Genomic DNA, 16,372 nt, shown 5'->3' with positions numbered 1-16,372 from the left:
AACCTTCTAACTCAACTCTATTCCATTGGTAAAAAATACATTATTTCTGAGTAAAGTGAGGTGTACCTGTAAATTAAACCAAAATAAAAGTATATATTAACTCAGATAATCATGGAGGCCAGCACTTAATTGATATGTTTTAATTATAATAAATCAAGCTATACTTAACTTATCACAAATGTCATCATTTGTCTTTGACAGAAGTAAACTGTCTTACTGAATACATCATAGCTCACCCAAAGTTTGGCAACGGTGGTGAAGCAACTGAGAGCTGTTAATTCCAGGTCGTTTGGCTAGAAAAAGGGTGTTGGTCCACACTGCAGTTTTTCAGAGCTCCGAAAGGATATTACAAGAACAGAGTTCAACATTTGGCAGAAATTCCCTCTGTGGTAGGGTTTGGTGCCTGCCCCTTTTATACATCTTTTGAGACAATTTTTTTCAATTTTTAAAAAATATTTTATTTATTTGACAGAGAGAGACATAGCAAGAGAGTGAAGACAAGCAGGGGGAGTGGGAGAGGGAGAAGCAGGCTTCCCACCGACCAGAGAACCCTATGTGGGGCTCGATCCCAGGACCCTGGGATCATGACCTAACTGAAGGCAGATGCTCAACAACTGAGCCACGCAGGCGGCCCGACAAAATATTTTAACACAGAATTGTTGGAGAGGATGAGGACTCAGGATGAAAACTTTGGTTTTCCCTGTGGATTTTTTATTCTGTCCACTTCTTTTTTTTTTTTTTTTTAAGATTTTATTTATTTGTTAGAGCGCGCACACAGGGGGAGTGGCAGGCAGAGGGAGAAGCAGGCTCTCTGCTGAGCAAAAAGCCTGATGTGAGACTCGATGCTAGGACCCTAGGACCATGACCTGAGCAGATGGCAGAGGCTTAACCCACTGAGCCACCCAGGTGTCCCTATTCCATCCATTTCTGAAGCTATTTCTTTAGGATGGCCTCTCAATTACCCCATTGAGATCAGTCTTCCCCAACCCCTGTAAAAACCCAGACAGTTTTCCAAAGCAGTGTCACTTCCTCATCTCTGTCATCTCTTTATTTCCTGTTAGTTCCGGGGCCAGATGTTTCTAATCTAATGGCAGGAGGCACTTGGAGAAGATGAGATGCTTCTGTTTGTTGCAGTGATGGCTGGAGGGGGCCACTGCCCACAGTGACTATCTGAAACCCAAAGATGGTAAAACCCTGTGACTTTCAGGGAGGTCTCTTATAAGGAAGGAATGTCCCGTCCAGAATGCCAGTAGTGCCCCAAACGTCAGTTACTGTTCCCGGCCCCTTGCTGGTCTGCGCGCCCCCGGTCTCTCCCCTCGGCAGTGCTTCCCACACATCATCACAAGAGACGGAAGCCTGCCGAGTCAGTCTTCTGCAGGAATTTGCCAATCATTCCAAACTCCTGCTCATAGATCTCTCCTGTCTCCTCGTTCTTCTGATAAATCAACTCCAACAGTCCAGCAGTCTCTACAGCATTACATAATCCAGCAGCATTCTGAGCCTCACTGACCCCACGCTGCCTCCCCATCTTCAGCTTCAGCAGATCAAAACTGCTCAGGTCCCCCCTAAGCCTCCCTCCCGCTCAGTCTGTTTCTGTTTTTCCCTCTGCCTCGAATTTCCTTCCCCTCATCCTCTACCCTTGCAAATCCCTCCCTGCTTTCTTCAGGACCAAACTTTGAGCTGCTTCTTCCAAAAAGGCACTCCTGATCCTTACGATTGGCAGTAATTTCTAAAGCTCCTTATCATTTGATCCAAAATGGCTCTCACCGTGTCCCCCCACTGTCTGCCCTGTGTGGAAGAGCTGTTCACGCTCCCCACTCTACACAACACGTTCCTCAGATGGTGACATTGAAAATTAAAGCATGGTTATAAAAACCCAGTTAACACTGTCAACAGGCATATAGCTTGAAACCAGACTTTCTGGGCTGGAATCCGGGCATGGCCACTCACTGTCCATGTCCCCACATGCTCAGGTTCCCCATCTGTGTAACGAGGACAGTGACAATGCCCAACTCAAAGACCGTTAGCAGGGAAGAGGACTAACTGTGTAAGGTAGTTGGGAGCATATGGGGCATGTCGGGAGCCCCCAGCCAGTGTTTGCTCTGGAATCTGTTCTCAGAGCAGAAAGCCCAGCCAGTCGGCAGTGTGCGTGGTGTGGCACTTCCGTGGTCAGAAAATCACGTCCCACTGAATCACCCCGTCGTCCGGTCAGAGCCCCCGGGCCAGGCAGTTACTCATCAGCGGTGCAGCAGTTGTGTAAACCGATGCAACACAACGATTTTCCAGAACCATGGCAGTTTTCACGTGATTCTAATGCAGCCCTCCTTGTTAGGTGCAACTCTGAACATCCCGAAACCTGAACTCCTTGACCTAGGACATCGGTGGCCACACGGCCACTGGCTGTAACCAGGAGGGAGGTTTCCAGGACAAAGTGAAGTCCCTTGACTCCTCACGGCCCTCCTTTCTTGTCCCCTCCCCCACTCCCAGTTTGAAACTAATACAAGTGACCGTTGATGGAGCCCCATCTCCCTTTTATTGTGTTCCATGATTTTCCCCATGTCAGCTTTCGCTTTGCACTGTTGTTGGCTGCCTCCGTAGAAACTGTCAAAAAGGAATTCAGTGTCTGCTCCTGGGATCAGAAACGGGCAGGACTAATGTCAGAGCCCCAGAGACAACACGCATTTATTTGCCACACAATTATGGTTCAAAGAATCCTAGACATCCCTTGAGATTTACCACGTTTTCACTACCCTGGGAATTCCGTCTCACTAGGCCCTTTCCTGGGTTTGGGCAAATGTATTTTTCTCTCTGTCATATATGAAATTAACAACAGTGACGTGGCCTTGAATGTGGCTTCTATCTCTGGGCCCCAGATATCCAGAAAGTGGACTTACAATTTTGACCTCGCAGCTGTGTTGTGTTTAATAGGTAACATTTGTAGGGTCCTGACCATGGGCGTGAATGTCTGTGGTCCTAATGTATCACCAGTTTTACAGGCTCAGGGGTTAGGAAACTGCAGAAGATCACACGACTGGCTAACTGCAGAGCTCTCGTTGTATCCTGAGTCTCAGAAGGCAAGAGAAGTTGTAGGAAAGGTACCTGTTATGTAGCTGTATCAGTGCCTATTACTACAATAATGCCAGGTGACAAACCACCACAAAACCCCAGAGTTGTGTTCATGAGTCTGTGGGTCAGCTGGGAGGTTCTGATGATCGGGCCTGAGCTCAGGGATCCCAGCTTCACCCGAGGGTGGACTGTGGGAGGGCTGGTCTCAGGTGGCCTCAGCAGGGTCACCCAGTTCTATTTCACATGAGCTCTCATCCTCCAGGAAGGTAGCCTGGTTTTATTCTATGGCAGAGACAGGTCCAAGACAGAGAACTGAAATTAGCATGTCCTCTTGAGAACTGGTATGTCATATGGTGGGTTTTATTGGCCAAAGAAAGTCACAAGAGTTTCCTTGATTCAAGAGCTGGGGGGTTATATCCCGCTGTTTGATGAGAAGAGCTGCCAAGTCCCACTGCAGAGAGAGAGCATGGCGTGTCCCGTGTGGGCCACCAGGGCCATCATCCGATGTCAGTGGTCCAGACTCTATCACACACCTGCGGGATGCAGCACTACAAAGATGTTAGGGACTTAGGTGTGTACCAAATCCTAAAGAACTTAAGGCTGGAGGAGACCTTACATCCTTAAATGAGCCGGTTGGAAAAACGATGCCCTAGGCTGTGTTCTCCTCTTCCCTCTCTGAGATTCTGTGGTAGAGTCGTCTCCCCAGAGCCTGTGTCGTGTCACGCATACGTCCAAAAAGCGAGTCTGCCCAATGCGACACAAGGGATTATATGGAGGATGAAATAGCAGCAAGAGAAAAGTGAGGCTGGATTTTATTTACAGCTCATCAAAAGGAGCTTTCAAAGATGTCCCAAATGGAACTTCTACACTTTTTTAAAAAATAAGCCCAGAACTGTGTTTTCCATTTGTACAGAGAGCACCCCTGTTCTGAGAGTGGACAGGGGAGAAGGGGCGCAAGAAAAATCAGGTGTACAGAAGAATAAGCACACAGCATAAAGGGGGGTGTAGCTTTCAAGGTGACCCCAGGCTAAACTTAAGGTATTCAAGAATTACGAATAAATAATAACATCATGTGAGGAAAAGGCTGTCATACATTACCAGAGGGAAAGTGGTGAAAAGCACTGGGCTGTAACATCTTTGTGACCCCCAAGCCCGATCTGAGGACCGGAGGCGTCAGCAGCACCTGGGAGCTGGTTGGAGACGCAGAATCTCCAGCTCCACCCAGCCCTGCTGACTCAGCGCCTGCCTTCAGCAAGGAGCCCAGGTGAGGCACGAGGACGCTGACATCCGAGAGGAACTGCTCTCACAGACCGTGTACAGCAGTTTGGAGGCGGGAGCCCTAGGCTCACTCCTCGGTCAAGCCAGCTCTTCGAGCTTCATGGGGCTTTTTGGGCACCCGTCTACCCATGGATTTGTTGTGGAAAGGAGGAAGTGACATAAGGTCACCGAGGTGTTCGACCAGGCTGCTGAGTAGATCGGACACCCTCTGTGAGCGGACAACCTTGGGGTGATATGTGGGGGGCCGTCTGCCCGCAGCGCCTAGACAGTCCCGCCGGGATGATTTTTAAAGAGAAACAAATTCCCCCTCCAATTAGCTTTTCTTCTCCTGTGCTGATCAGGGATTCTCATCCAGCCTGTTTTGTTAGAATCACCTGGGGCATTTCTTTTCTTTCTTTTTTTTTATTTTTTAGGATTTTACTTATTTATTTGATAGAGAAAGAGAGCGAGCACAAGCAGGGGGAGTGGCAGGCTGAGGGAGAAGCAAGCTCCCCAACAAGCAGGGAGCCCAATGGGGGACTCGATCCCAGGGTGCTGGGATCATGACCTGAGGGGAAGGAAGACATTTAACGGACTGGGCCACCCAGCACCCCCCACACCGGGGCATTTCTTTTTGCACTGATGCCTAGACCCTACCCAGGGTGATTCACATTAATTTGTCTAGGGAAGGCCCCCAGCACTGGTATTTTTGTCAAAAGTTCTGCACCTAGGTGAGCCTCCAAGACAGAACTCCTCTGACTGTAGGATGTGGTGGGGCATGTCTGAGAAAGAAACCCTCAGCCTCTGTCCTCTCTGTCCCCCTCCCCGCCGCAGTGCTCCACCAGCTGTGGGCTGGGGGCCTACTGGCGAAGCGTGGAATGCAGCACCGGCAGGGACTCTGACTGTGCCGCTGTCCAGAAGCCCGACCCCGCTAAGAGGTGCCACCTCCGTCCCTGTGCCAGCTGGAGAGTGGGGAACTGGAGCAAGGTGAGTGACCGGCCCCGCGGTGTTCTGGAAGGGACAGCCTAGGTGCATGTCTCCTCCATGCTGCCCTTTTCTCTGATAGGACTTGGAGGAGCAAATCCTGGGCATCCCCACAGGCCCCCTTGAAGTTGCACAACAGTCTTTGAACACGCACAGAGTTCTGAGTAACCCACATGTTTTCACCTGCCTGTCCTTTGCCTTCCCAGATAAACTAGAATAAAACCTTAAATTAGTGCCATGGATGGCTTGTCCAGTATGCCACATTGTTTCCCAAGGACTCACATGTAGCCTTCTAATGAGAATTAGACAGCATCCCGCGTATCATGACGTCACGACTCAGCAGCAGCTCACAAAGCAAGTGTGCTCTTTCATTGTCAGACCCCAAAGGAGAAGAAAGCTGAGACCTAAAGGAAAAATTGGTCTTTCATAAGTGTATTTCCCGTACAGATCTTTTTGAAGAGTGGTTTTACTGTCTCTGCTGATCTGGCTGTGGTTACTCTTTTTGCTGTGCTGTCTGTATGGTCCCTTGTGAAAGACCATCAGGCTTTGGGATTCTTTGGCCTTGGTGCTTTGGGGCACTAACCAGGTCCAGCCCGGGCTGGGGCTGAGCCAGGCGCAGGAGGATATGCCCGGGCTCTGAGACACCTGTCAGTGGTGGGGCTGACAGCTGATTGGCAGGAGGAGGGGAAGAGGTGTGAGCTGGGCGCGTACCTTCTGTTTGCCAAGCACGCCCCACGCTAGCATGTCCTATGGGCCCCATCTTCTCTCTGGGGAGCCAGTTTCTCCACACAGCTGAGACACAGAAGGGGAAAGAAAGAGCTACCCAGATGTCTGGAGAGGCTGGTGAGCCTTGTAAATGTTAGCGCCATCATCCAGTATTGAGCTCCTGTTCCCAGACAAGCAGGACGACCAGGTGTCTCGCAGGACATCTCTGGTTCTGGAGGACTTACCTGGAAGACTGGAGTTTGCAGCATCATTTATCTCCTTTAGACCCCTTCTTGCAAAGTGAGGCTCCGATTCTGGAGAAGAAAGGGAGAGTAGGGTTACTCTTCAAAGATTACCAGCCATCCCTTTGGTACCTGCCGCCCTCCCTTTCTTCCGCTTTCATGTCATTTTCCTTTCAAGAAGGCGTACCGTGCTGGTTCTTTCTTCTTTATCTTCCAACTCCTAACAAACTCAAGTTCCAACGAAGACCAAATGCTTTGCTGAAGTTTCTCTTCCACATCCAGCAAAATCCCAAGAGACATTTTGTATCCCTGACCTGGCCAAATGCTGAGCAGTCCTAACGCCCCAGTTTGCTGTTACTGGGAACAGCCCTTCCCTCGGAAATTGCATGGCTTGAAGAAAGGACAGATGTGCGAAATCGCTCACACTTTCAAAAAGGCACTCCAGTGAAAAGTACCAGGAATTCTAGCTTGTGAAAAACCCTGAATGAGAGATCCAGAAGCCCTTCTCTGGGTTCAGACCTCCCGAGGAAAGCCCTGCTCTGCCAGCGCATACCTCCCTTGTCTGTCCCTGGGTGTGCCCCGTCATGGCCGGGAGGGCTCTGGGGCTATGTACACCCCCTGAAGTGCGGTTGGTTCTGGTGTTTTCCTGGGAGCTCTCTCATTATCACCAAGCCTGCCAGAACGTGATAGCTACCACATGCGGGATTGGTCCTCCAAGTTACCCCATTCCTCCCACTCAAGAGATACTAGAGAGAGATATCTCAGGATACTAGATAAATCTTGTCAAAGACGTGGCTTAACCACTGACAGCCTATTGCCCTGACTTCTTTGTTTCTGTTATTATGAGCCTTACAGACCTGACTTCCATTTTTCCCAGGCATGTTGGTTTAGATTTTATCTTAAATTTTGAGGAGTAAGTATAATTCCTTCTTCACTACCACATATTAACCAGTTCAAATGGAGGTCTGAATTCCAAATCAGGTACCAGGAAAGACTCAAGGGCTTCTTCATTTCACTGTTCTATTAGGACTTTGAAACTCTTTCAGAGGCAAACCTCCAAAACCTAGAGTAGGAGCGTAGGTACATGTTTTGCCTTTAAATGTCCAGATCATTTAGATTCTGCCCTGTTGATGGTTTGCCTTTACACAGATGCTTTCTCAGAGGGAAGAATTCCAATTTTACCTTGAATCTTTGGCATTATCCCCCAAATCTCTACCACCGTCCCATCCACGGACACTGAATTCTCACAGAACGGTGCCCCTGATGCCTCGGGGTCACTCACCAGCAGTCCCCCCTTGCTTTGTGATGGCTGTGTGAGTTGTGGTGGTTTTACTGACTTCTGTCTCCAGCACCATGCGGCTCCCTGATGAAGCCCGGTACAGCTGCTGGGGACGGGCTCTCCCTAGGTGTGAGATTAGAGTAGGAGTCTGTGTTCAGCCCTCTGCCTTTACGTGTCTAGAAGCAGACTTTCAGCATGGCTTGCTTCCCCTTCATGCATCGGTCTGTCTGAAGCAAAGTTCAAGTCATAGTTCTCGGGTTTCTCCCAGAGGCATGCTCGGAAAGACCATTCTGCAGAATTGCATCCTGAAAGTCGTGCTGGGCAATGGACGAGACCCGTGTGGGTTGGCAGTCCTGCTCTGTCATGACCAGCATGTGACACTGGTGCATTCACCTTAGAAACTGTGCTTCTCTCACCTCTGAGAAATAAAGTGGATGCTATTGCCTCCACTTACCTCATAGAGTTGTTACAAAGGTCAGAAAAGAGAGTGTTCGTGAAACTACTTTGTAAATGGCGGAAGACTATTCAGGGGAAATCCTGGGCCAACTTTGAGCTCCAGATGAAAGTTAGGACTGGCCCTTAGGTGCTTCCTAACCTCTGGCTTCCTGGACTTGGGCCAAAAAGCTTGTAGACAGGTGACAGCAGAGAAAGTTCTGTCAACAGAAGGACTGGCTGGAGCAGGTGTCCGCTCCCCTGGACAAAGCAGACAAGGTGCTCAAAGTGTGTATGAACTTTGGAGAACTTGACCCAGCCTGGGCTCCAGCACTCTCCAGATACTGTCATGTGCCCAGCATTACACAAGAGCTGCTTTAGATAATCAAGTCCATTTTCATCCAGCCCAGGACTTTCTTTATAATTCCCACTGAGGAAACTGAAAGCTCGGAGTGTTTAAATCACTAACGCTTGCTCACACAGCTGTTACCAAACACTCCCGGTTTTAAGAAACCATCAACAGGGGGACACGTCATCTATTTTAATGACAGCTTTTCAGAAAGAAGGGGAACACTGCACAATAAATATGAACATCAGTTGTAAGACGCATGCCAATTTCAGGGCATTAAAATTTGTAGGAGGAAACAAGAGGGAGTGTCATCATGCAGGAAATTTAGGAAGTGACAAAATGGGTTTGAAAAGCTTCCATTGGGTTTGACCCCAAAGCGATGCATCACCCACAGCCCCACTCACTGCCTGGTGGAACATTTTGATGCCTACCCCTTCTGAAGTTTTGTAAACTGGTGGTTTGACAGGCCCTTTCTTTGCTTTCTGAGAACAAGCACTTCCCTTTTCATAGTTAAGTTGTAATAGATCTTGATTATTTCTAAAATGAATCAGAAATGTTTTTACATTTTTTCTTGGAATATTCTGTTTTTCCTCCTCGGCAGTGTTGCCATTTTATTTTTGCAGCCTTTGACTTTTGCTGGGAAATGAGAGAAGGTGGCAGCCTTTCCTTATGGCAGTGGGTTTCATTTCTTTTTTTAAAGATTTTATTTATTTATTTGACAGACAGAGATCACAAGTAAGCAGAGAAGCAGGCAGAGAGAGAGGAGGAAGCAGACTCCCTGCTGAGCAGAGAGCCCAATGCGGGGCTTGATCCCAGGACCCTGGGATCATGGCCTGAGCTGAAGGCAGCAGCTTTAACCCACTGAGCCGCCCAGGTGCCCCATGGCCATGGGTTTCAAATATTTGCTAATGTAATTGTATATATCGCTAGTATTCCTGTCTCATTCTTCTTGCCTTTGTGTTTATTAGAATATACAGATTGTCAATGGCATTGCTACATTTTTTTAGATCTGAATTTTTAGAACTAAATTAGTAGGGAAAGAGCTCCTTTCTTGCTAAATACAGACCATCCCCAACTTTGATATATATCATGTTCACAGGAATGTATATTACAGTCCAATGTGCAAAAGTCAAAACTTAGACTTGCATGTTATAAGGGATTCTCTGTCCCCAGAAAGCAAAAACTGAGTAGCAGGAAGATCATTATATGCTAAACATTGCTGCTTTTATTTTAGTCTTGATATAATTTGTTAAATGTCTGTACCGTAATTACCTTCTCTTAGCATCGCCAAAGGTTTTAGATTAAGGGATCCCTAAAAAATAGAGGAATGAGAATGAGTTAAAAACATTTAGGAGCACAGGAAGCACGAGCCTAAGACCACCCAAGACCACTATGGGGCTCTCCATGATGGCCCTGCCCATCTCTATCCACCCCGACTCTTTGCCCTAGCATTCTGATCAGCTTGCCGATCCCAAGCGAGCCTTGTTTCATAGCACTCTCCTCCTTACATGCCATTCTCTCCATCTTGATTGTCCCCCACCCTCTTTTGTCAGCTGAGTGAGCGCCTACTTATCCTATATGCTTCAGCTCAAACTTCAGCTCCTTTATTTAGACCTTTCCTGACCTCTTCAGGTGAAACTGCCCACCTCCTCCATCGTGCCCTCAGTAGATCATGAGCAACTCATGATGTGATATTTATATTAAATATAGCCTTTAGTCCTCCATCTCATTTATGTAACTCTCGCCTCCTATTGGATTGGAATATAGAGTCTGGAACATAGAAATGTCTAATAACTGGAAGGGATGTGGGGGTGGCATGGGAGAGAGATGGAAGGGTGAATTTTGTTCAACTGTTCAACTTCGAATTTTTGGAATGAACTATTTAATCTTAAGCGTCTTAGGAAACTGTTCAGTATAAGGAAAGGAACAGGAATGAATTTTTTTTGTATCCCAATTTAGTATTTAGTATTTAGTATTTCCAAGTTCAACTTGGAAAGCAAGTAAGTATTCTGAAATCAGAACAGAATACAAATGCAGTGACCCCATACTTCACACCACTCCAGAATGTTGGGATAGTCTAATCGTCTCGTCTATCCTCCTTCCCACACCAGTGGAGAAACAGAGGCTGAGAGACAAGAAGTGGTTAACCTACACTAAGGTAGCCCCTTGCTGTCAGGGTCACACCTGAATGCAATCTCCCAGCCCTGTGCTCCAGCATCTCACTGTACCTGACTGAGCAATCTGTGTGAGTCCAGCACAAAACGAGTATCGTGATGACTTCACACATCAAAAACAACACTAGTCATCAGGGAGATTCAAATTGAAACCACATTGAGATATCACCTTACTCCAGTTAGAATGGCCAAAATTAGCAAGACAGGAAACAACATGTGTTGGAGAGGATGTGGAGAAAGGGGAACCCTCTTACACTGTTGGTGGGAGTGCAAGTTGGTGCAGCCACTTTGGAAAACAGTGTGGAGATTCCTCAAGAAATTAAAAATAGAGCTTCCCTATGACCCTGCAATTGCACTACTGGGTATTTACCCCAAAGATACAGATACAGATGTAGCGAAAAGAAGGGCCATCTGTACCCCAATGCTTATAGCAGCAATGGCCACGGTCGCCAAACTGTGGAAAGAACCAAGATGCCCTTCAACGGACAAATGGATAAGGAAGATGTGGTCCATATGCACTATGGAGTATTATGCCTCCATCAGAAAGGATGAATATCCAACTTTTGTAGCAACATGGATGGGACTGGAAGAGATTATGCTGAGTGAAATAAGTCAAGCAGAGAGAGTCAATTATCATATGGTTTCACTTATTTGTGGAGCATAACAAATAGCATGGAGGACATGGGGAGTTAGAGAGGAGAAGAGAGTTGGGGCAAATTGGAAGGGGAGGTGAACCATGAGAGACTATGGACTCTGAAAAACAATCTGAGGGTTTTGAAGGGGCGGGGCCTGGGAGGTCGGGGTACCAGGTGGTGGGTATTAGAGAGGGCATGGATTGCATGGAGCACTGGGTGTGGTGCAAAAACAATGAGTACTGTTACGCTGAAAAGGAATAAAAAATTAAAAAACAACAACAACATAAGGGAGAATCGTGATTTCATTCTGTCTCTGCCAATGGCCCCTATAAGCTAAGGGTATTTTTCATGCTAACTTGATCTGGTCTGCAGATCGCACTGTTGAGCTGAGGTGCTAACCGGAAAATGGGACCATTTGATCCCAGGAAGGCGCTGGCCAGGTTTTGTTTTCATTAGTCTGACTCTTGTGCTCAGTCTGGTCCACAGGCGCCAGGTTAGGAAACCATAAATCTAAATGACCCTCCTCTAGGGCAAGAAGAAAATGAACATAATAATTGGCATTCAGCATACAAGGCAGAACAGCATTAGGAATGGAGTGATTTAATATCCTGCCCCTTCTCTATTGCTAACTGAACTAGATGCCGTTTTGAAAATGGAATGAAAGTCATAGATTTAGTGAGGGTCTTCCCTTGTTATTTACTTCAGCATATTAATAAAGTTCATTTCCCATTGACTGTGAATAACAAAAGGGAAATGCTAATTTGAAAATTAAATTTTGGAATAACAGATTGCAACAGCAAATGAAAAAAAGGAAAATAAAATCCCATTTCATACTTAACTCTTATAAAATTCCCTGTCCTAATAAAGATCCCTGTTGCTTTACTACGTGTTATTTCCCAGAAATCTGTTTTGTCAAACAAAGGGCTGCTTTGTGTGGAAATTATTAGCATGTCTCCTCATTTGTTCTGTGGCTGATTTCAAACTGGCAGTTACTTTTTCCTTTGTGTACTTATTACATGGCAGGAAAGTGAGGGGTTTTTTAAAAATATATTAATTTATTTAAGAGAGAGAGAAAGCTCATGAGTGATGGAGAGGGGCAAAGGGAGAGGGAGAAACCGGCTCTCCCTGCTCAGCAGGAGACTTGATCCCAGGAGACTCGATCCCAGGACCCTGGGATCATGACCTGAGCTGAAGGCAGATGTTTAACTGTCCGAGCCACCCAGGCACCAAGAAAATACGGTTTTTATTTTATTATTTTATTTTATTTTATTTGTGTGGGGGGGCGGTTATTATTTGGCATATGTTGATTATTTCTAAGAAGCTAAATATTCAGTTTATGGAAGCATTAGAGCATCAGTCTGTCCCTTGTCACATGGGCCAGCATCTTTCTATGTGACAGCCCAAGGTTGAAGTCGGATGACTTGGTACAATGTGCAGATGGCAGAAGGGAAAACCGTACTGAAAGTTTTGAGGAATTTTCTTTCACCATCCCAAACCCTGCAATTAGGGTTATTCCACCAGAGCCAGAAAGAGCATAATTATTCACCATGTAGAGAGGGGCCAAATGTACCTAGAGCAACAGACACACTTTCTTGCTGGTACATTCTCTCAGCCAAGACTGCTAATGAGATCATAGCTGGGGGGATGGGAAGGCTAAAGACACTTTTCATCTCCACAGCAACCACAGGTCGCTTCAGCCTCCCAGAAACTCCCGGGTTACCCATTTCTCCAAATCCGTGCATGCGTTCAGCAAGCCTGTGTGGAGCATCCATGCCTGGCCGCATGCCGGGTGCTCGGGATGCAGTAGTAACCAGAGCAGATAGGGTTCCAATTTCATGGCAGTGAGAGTATAAGTAAAAAGACACACAGAGTGAGTAAAAATGGTTCCACATTTCAAGTTCTTGTGATAGAAACAGATAAGGAGCTGAGAGACATAAGAAGAGGGAGAGTCTCCTTTGGATAAAGGCTTTCCAGGAAGGCCTCTTTGAGGAGAGGACATTTCAACTGAGACCTAAAAGGAAGAGCGGTAGCAGATAATGTGAAGGGTAGAGGGAGGAACATTCGGGACATAAGGACAATAGGGAGGTACTCTTTTTTTTTTTTATAAAGATTTTATTTATTTATTTGACAGAGAGAGAGAGAGATCACAAGTAGGCAGAGAGCGAGGAGGAAGCAGGCTCCCTGCTGGGCAGAGAGCCCGATGTGGGGCTTGATCCCAGGACTTTGAGATCATGACCTGAGCTGAAGGCAGAGGCTTAACCCACTGAGCCATCCAGGTGCCCCCAGGGAGGTACTCTTAACCCACAGAGAGTCTGAGGGAAAGCGCTGAGGAGCTCAGGGGTCTGTTTCTATCCCTCCTACCTCGGGTCCCCAACTGAGTGTGTGGGTGACAAGACAGGCCAGGCAAGGACAGGACTAGGAGAGACCAGAAGACGGGGTCAAGAAGAATGGGAGGGATCAGTAGACACTAATATTCTGAAGACACCCGAGACCATGTCTTGGAAGCTTGAGTTCTGATCAAGTATAACGCAGGTGGAGGATGGAGTAGCTTCCAGAATCCAAGAGGTCAGGGAGTAGGACTGCTTCGGAAGAGGCCGTGTCAGCTGTGGTGTAGGGGATGGGACCCTAGTGCGCCAGTGTTACCATGACATTAAAGAGTCAGCAGCGTGCTGGTGAACCGTGCTCTTTCCTGAGACACAGCAGGCCATGGGGGCTGCCATGCAAGGTGGCCAATGCCCACACCTATGCAGTGAGGAGCGCCTCATGATGGCTTTCCATGAATCTGTGCCGAACAAATGCTCAGTGAAGAAGGCAGGGGGTGTCGGCTGTGGGAGGAAGGATGGCGGTAGAGACAAGCTCGCTCCTGTGAGCCAAACCACTGGGCAGTTACTCCAGTCATTTCCCTCATTCAGACCCTTCACATGACCAAGGGTGACCCATCCTGCCTTCAGAGTCACGGAGCAAACAGGTTTTTGGCAGGATTCTGAGGGAGAGGTGGGCATGGCTTGGCAGAGTCGTCCAGCCTCATTCACCCAGGATGACTCCACACCAGAGAGTCGGGCCACCCACTGAGGCTGACGCTGTGCCAGTAGACACCCGACCCCAGGGTCCGTGATCTTCACCACAGCCCTGGGAGACACAGTTATATCCCGGTTTCCAAGTATGGCGCCTGAGGCTCAGAATGTTTCTGAGACTTGCCCAACGCCTCATGACAAGCAAGTGACAGAACAGGACTTGCCATTCAGTTCCTATAAGTCCCTGCCTGTATTTTCTGAGATGGGTGGCCCCATGTTTGGGAGCTGCTTGGGTGACTTCCTTTCCAGGGCCTGTGAGAGAAGCAGGTCTCTTGAGCTAGACTTGCCCCTTCTTCATGCCTGGAAGCCTGGAACTTCATGGTTCTCTGCAGAAGCCCCCTGGAATTCAGGGGAATGGAAGCTTGACACCAGGGACTCGCGTAACCCCCTTGTCTCCTCCGTGCAGTGCTCCAGAAACTGCAGCGGGGGCTTCCAGATCCGAGAGATTCAGTGTGTGGACAGCCTGGACCACCGCAGCCTGAGGCCATTTCACTGCCAGTTCCTGGCCGGCATTCGTCCCCCACTGAGCATGAGCTGCAACGTGGAGCCCTGTGAAGAGTGGCAGGTGGAGCCCTGGAACCAGGTACGGCCTCCACATACATCATCCCCAGCCCCGACCAGCATCAGTCTCTGCATTACCTTGTGAGTCTAGAAGTCAGGGGAAGCCGCATGTGCCTTATGACAATGACCAGCCTCCAGTGGCCCCGCACTGTCCACACAGGAGGCCGAACAGGAACTTGAAGACTACATTGTGTGGCTTCAGCTATGACAATTCAGCATTTTAGCACAACCCAGTCTCCCAGTGGATATACTGGGCAGAACTGGGGTCCGTGTCAGGGAGATGCTCACAGACCACTCTGATGAAAGCCCCTAAGGGCAGAGCCTCCCATGCCTCTGCTAGGCCTCTGCGGTTGAGCTGGGTGTCATGGCCAGCTCCTTCCCACACACAGTGTATTTTAGAGTTCCACCTCTCAGTTCAATGCCCAGATTGCTGTTCACACAAATAAAAGGAAGTGTGTTTGTGCCTGTGTGTGCCCTCTGCTTTGTGAGGGCCCAGGTTCCTCTGGGTCTTTGTCCTACTTCAGCACACAAAAGTGAAGTGACTGCTCTTCCGTGAAGTATGATGATGTCGTTTGCCAGTAGACAAATACCACGACAGCTCCAGGCAGCTCCCAACCTTATTTGTGCACAGTAAGAAGAGAAAAAAGGAACCCAGCATATTTGGAGTATGTCTATGGGCTAGGCGTTTTGCCCGTGATACGTGGTGTGACACTCACAGCGACCTGAATGGTAGGCTTTATTACTTCCATGGTATAGGTGAAGAAATTGAGACTCAGAGATTAAGAAACTTACATGAGTTCACACAACTAGAAAATAAATGGTGGGCTGTTAGTTTCGGTACAAGGCAGATTCCAGTGCCTGTGTTCTTTCTACCACAGAAATCCGCCCAGTCAACATTGAACAAAGAGTGAACTGAGGAGAAGGAGTGAATAAGTGACTATTTGCCGGAAATGGGGGGTGTGGAAGGGGGTTGGAGACCAAACCTTCCACGGGTTCTGGAAAGGAAAGTGGTGAACCACAAGTGTGAGACACAGAGTTAGTGCTAAAGCTTACAGAATAATGTCCCCCCATCCCAAAGTCACTTCCAGTCTACATATCAAGCAACCATGTTGATTCCTGAGGCTCTGGGCCAATACCTGTGATTTCCAGGACAGCAGCCACCACTGTCCCTTCTTTCTCCTCCTTACCGGCTTAGTTCTAGAGCACATAAAATGCCTGCTCCTCTCATGCTGTGGACCTCCAAGCTCTCCACGTATGATGAACCTGGTGACAGCTTTCAGAATCCAGGGATTTGCAGAGGGGCCTTGTGAGAGAAGTGCATCTGCAGGTTTTTAAAGAGAAATCAGATCTGCCCTCTGATTATGAAGAAGATGCATCCTGGGAGCCCCAGTCAGGAGCTGTTCCCTCAAGGGCTTCCGCCACCCTCCTTTCAGAATTAGTACTCATTCAAGCCAGCCACACAATTGAAAGACTTCCCTCTGAGGGAGATGGAAAATGCAAAAATCATTTTGAGTGTTCCTCTGGAGCTTTTGAAGGTCTGGGCACCCTTGTGCTTTGCCCTGACTACGCATGAGGCTGCTTTGTCTGTACGCACTCACAGTCTGCCATCCTGAG

At 47.9% G+C, this 16,372-nt stretch overlaps 1 protein-coding gene and 1 long non-coding RNA gene across 4 annotated transcripts in view; one reads left to right on the top strand and one right to left on the bottom strand.

The window, feature by feature from the left end:
• ADAMTS12 (ADAM metallopeptidase with thrombospondin type 1 motif 12) overlaps positions 1–16,372 on the top strand; it is a 290,866-nt gene that overhangs the window by 254,228 nt on the left and 20,266 nt on the right. For both annotated transcript variants that reach the window (XM_004738060.3, XM_004738059.3), the window contains 2 exons: positions 5,158–5,310; positions 14,604–14,780. In XM_004738060.3, the coding sequence (XP_004738117.2) occupies positions 5,158–5,310; positions 14,604–14,780 (330 nt within the window). The remainder of the gene's footprint in view (positions 1–5,157; positions 5,311–14,603; positions 14,781–16,372) is intronic.
• Positions 1,767–6,866, bottom strand: LOC106004995. Of its 2 annotated transcripts, XR_001178138.2 has the most exons (5): positions 6,442–6,866; positions 6,258–6,326; positions 6,019–6,099; positions 5,590–5,711; positions 1,767–3,810 (listed from the first exon to the last, which is right to left on the bottom strand). It is a non-coding gene; the product is annotated as an uncharacterized LOC106004995 (long non-coding RNA). The 2 variants fall into 2 exon arrangements; XR_001178136.2 differs by lacking the exon at positions 6,019–6,099.

The sequence above is a fragment of the Mustela putorius genome, unplaced genomic scaffold (genome assembly GCF_011764305.1).
Source record: "Mustela putorius furo isolate JIRA1106 unplaced genomic scaffold, ASM1176430v1.1 tig00000407_pilon_pilon_pilon, whole genome shotgun sequence".
Lineage (NCBI taxonomy): Eukaryota > Metazoa > Chordata > Mammalia > Carnivora > Mustelidae > Mustela > Mustela putorius.
The sequence above is the reverse complement of the archived record's forward strand: the minus strand, read 5'-3'. Positions and strand labels throughout refer to the sequence as shown.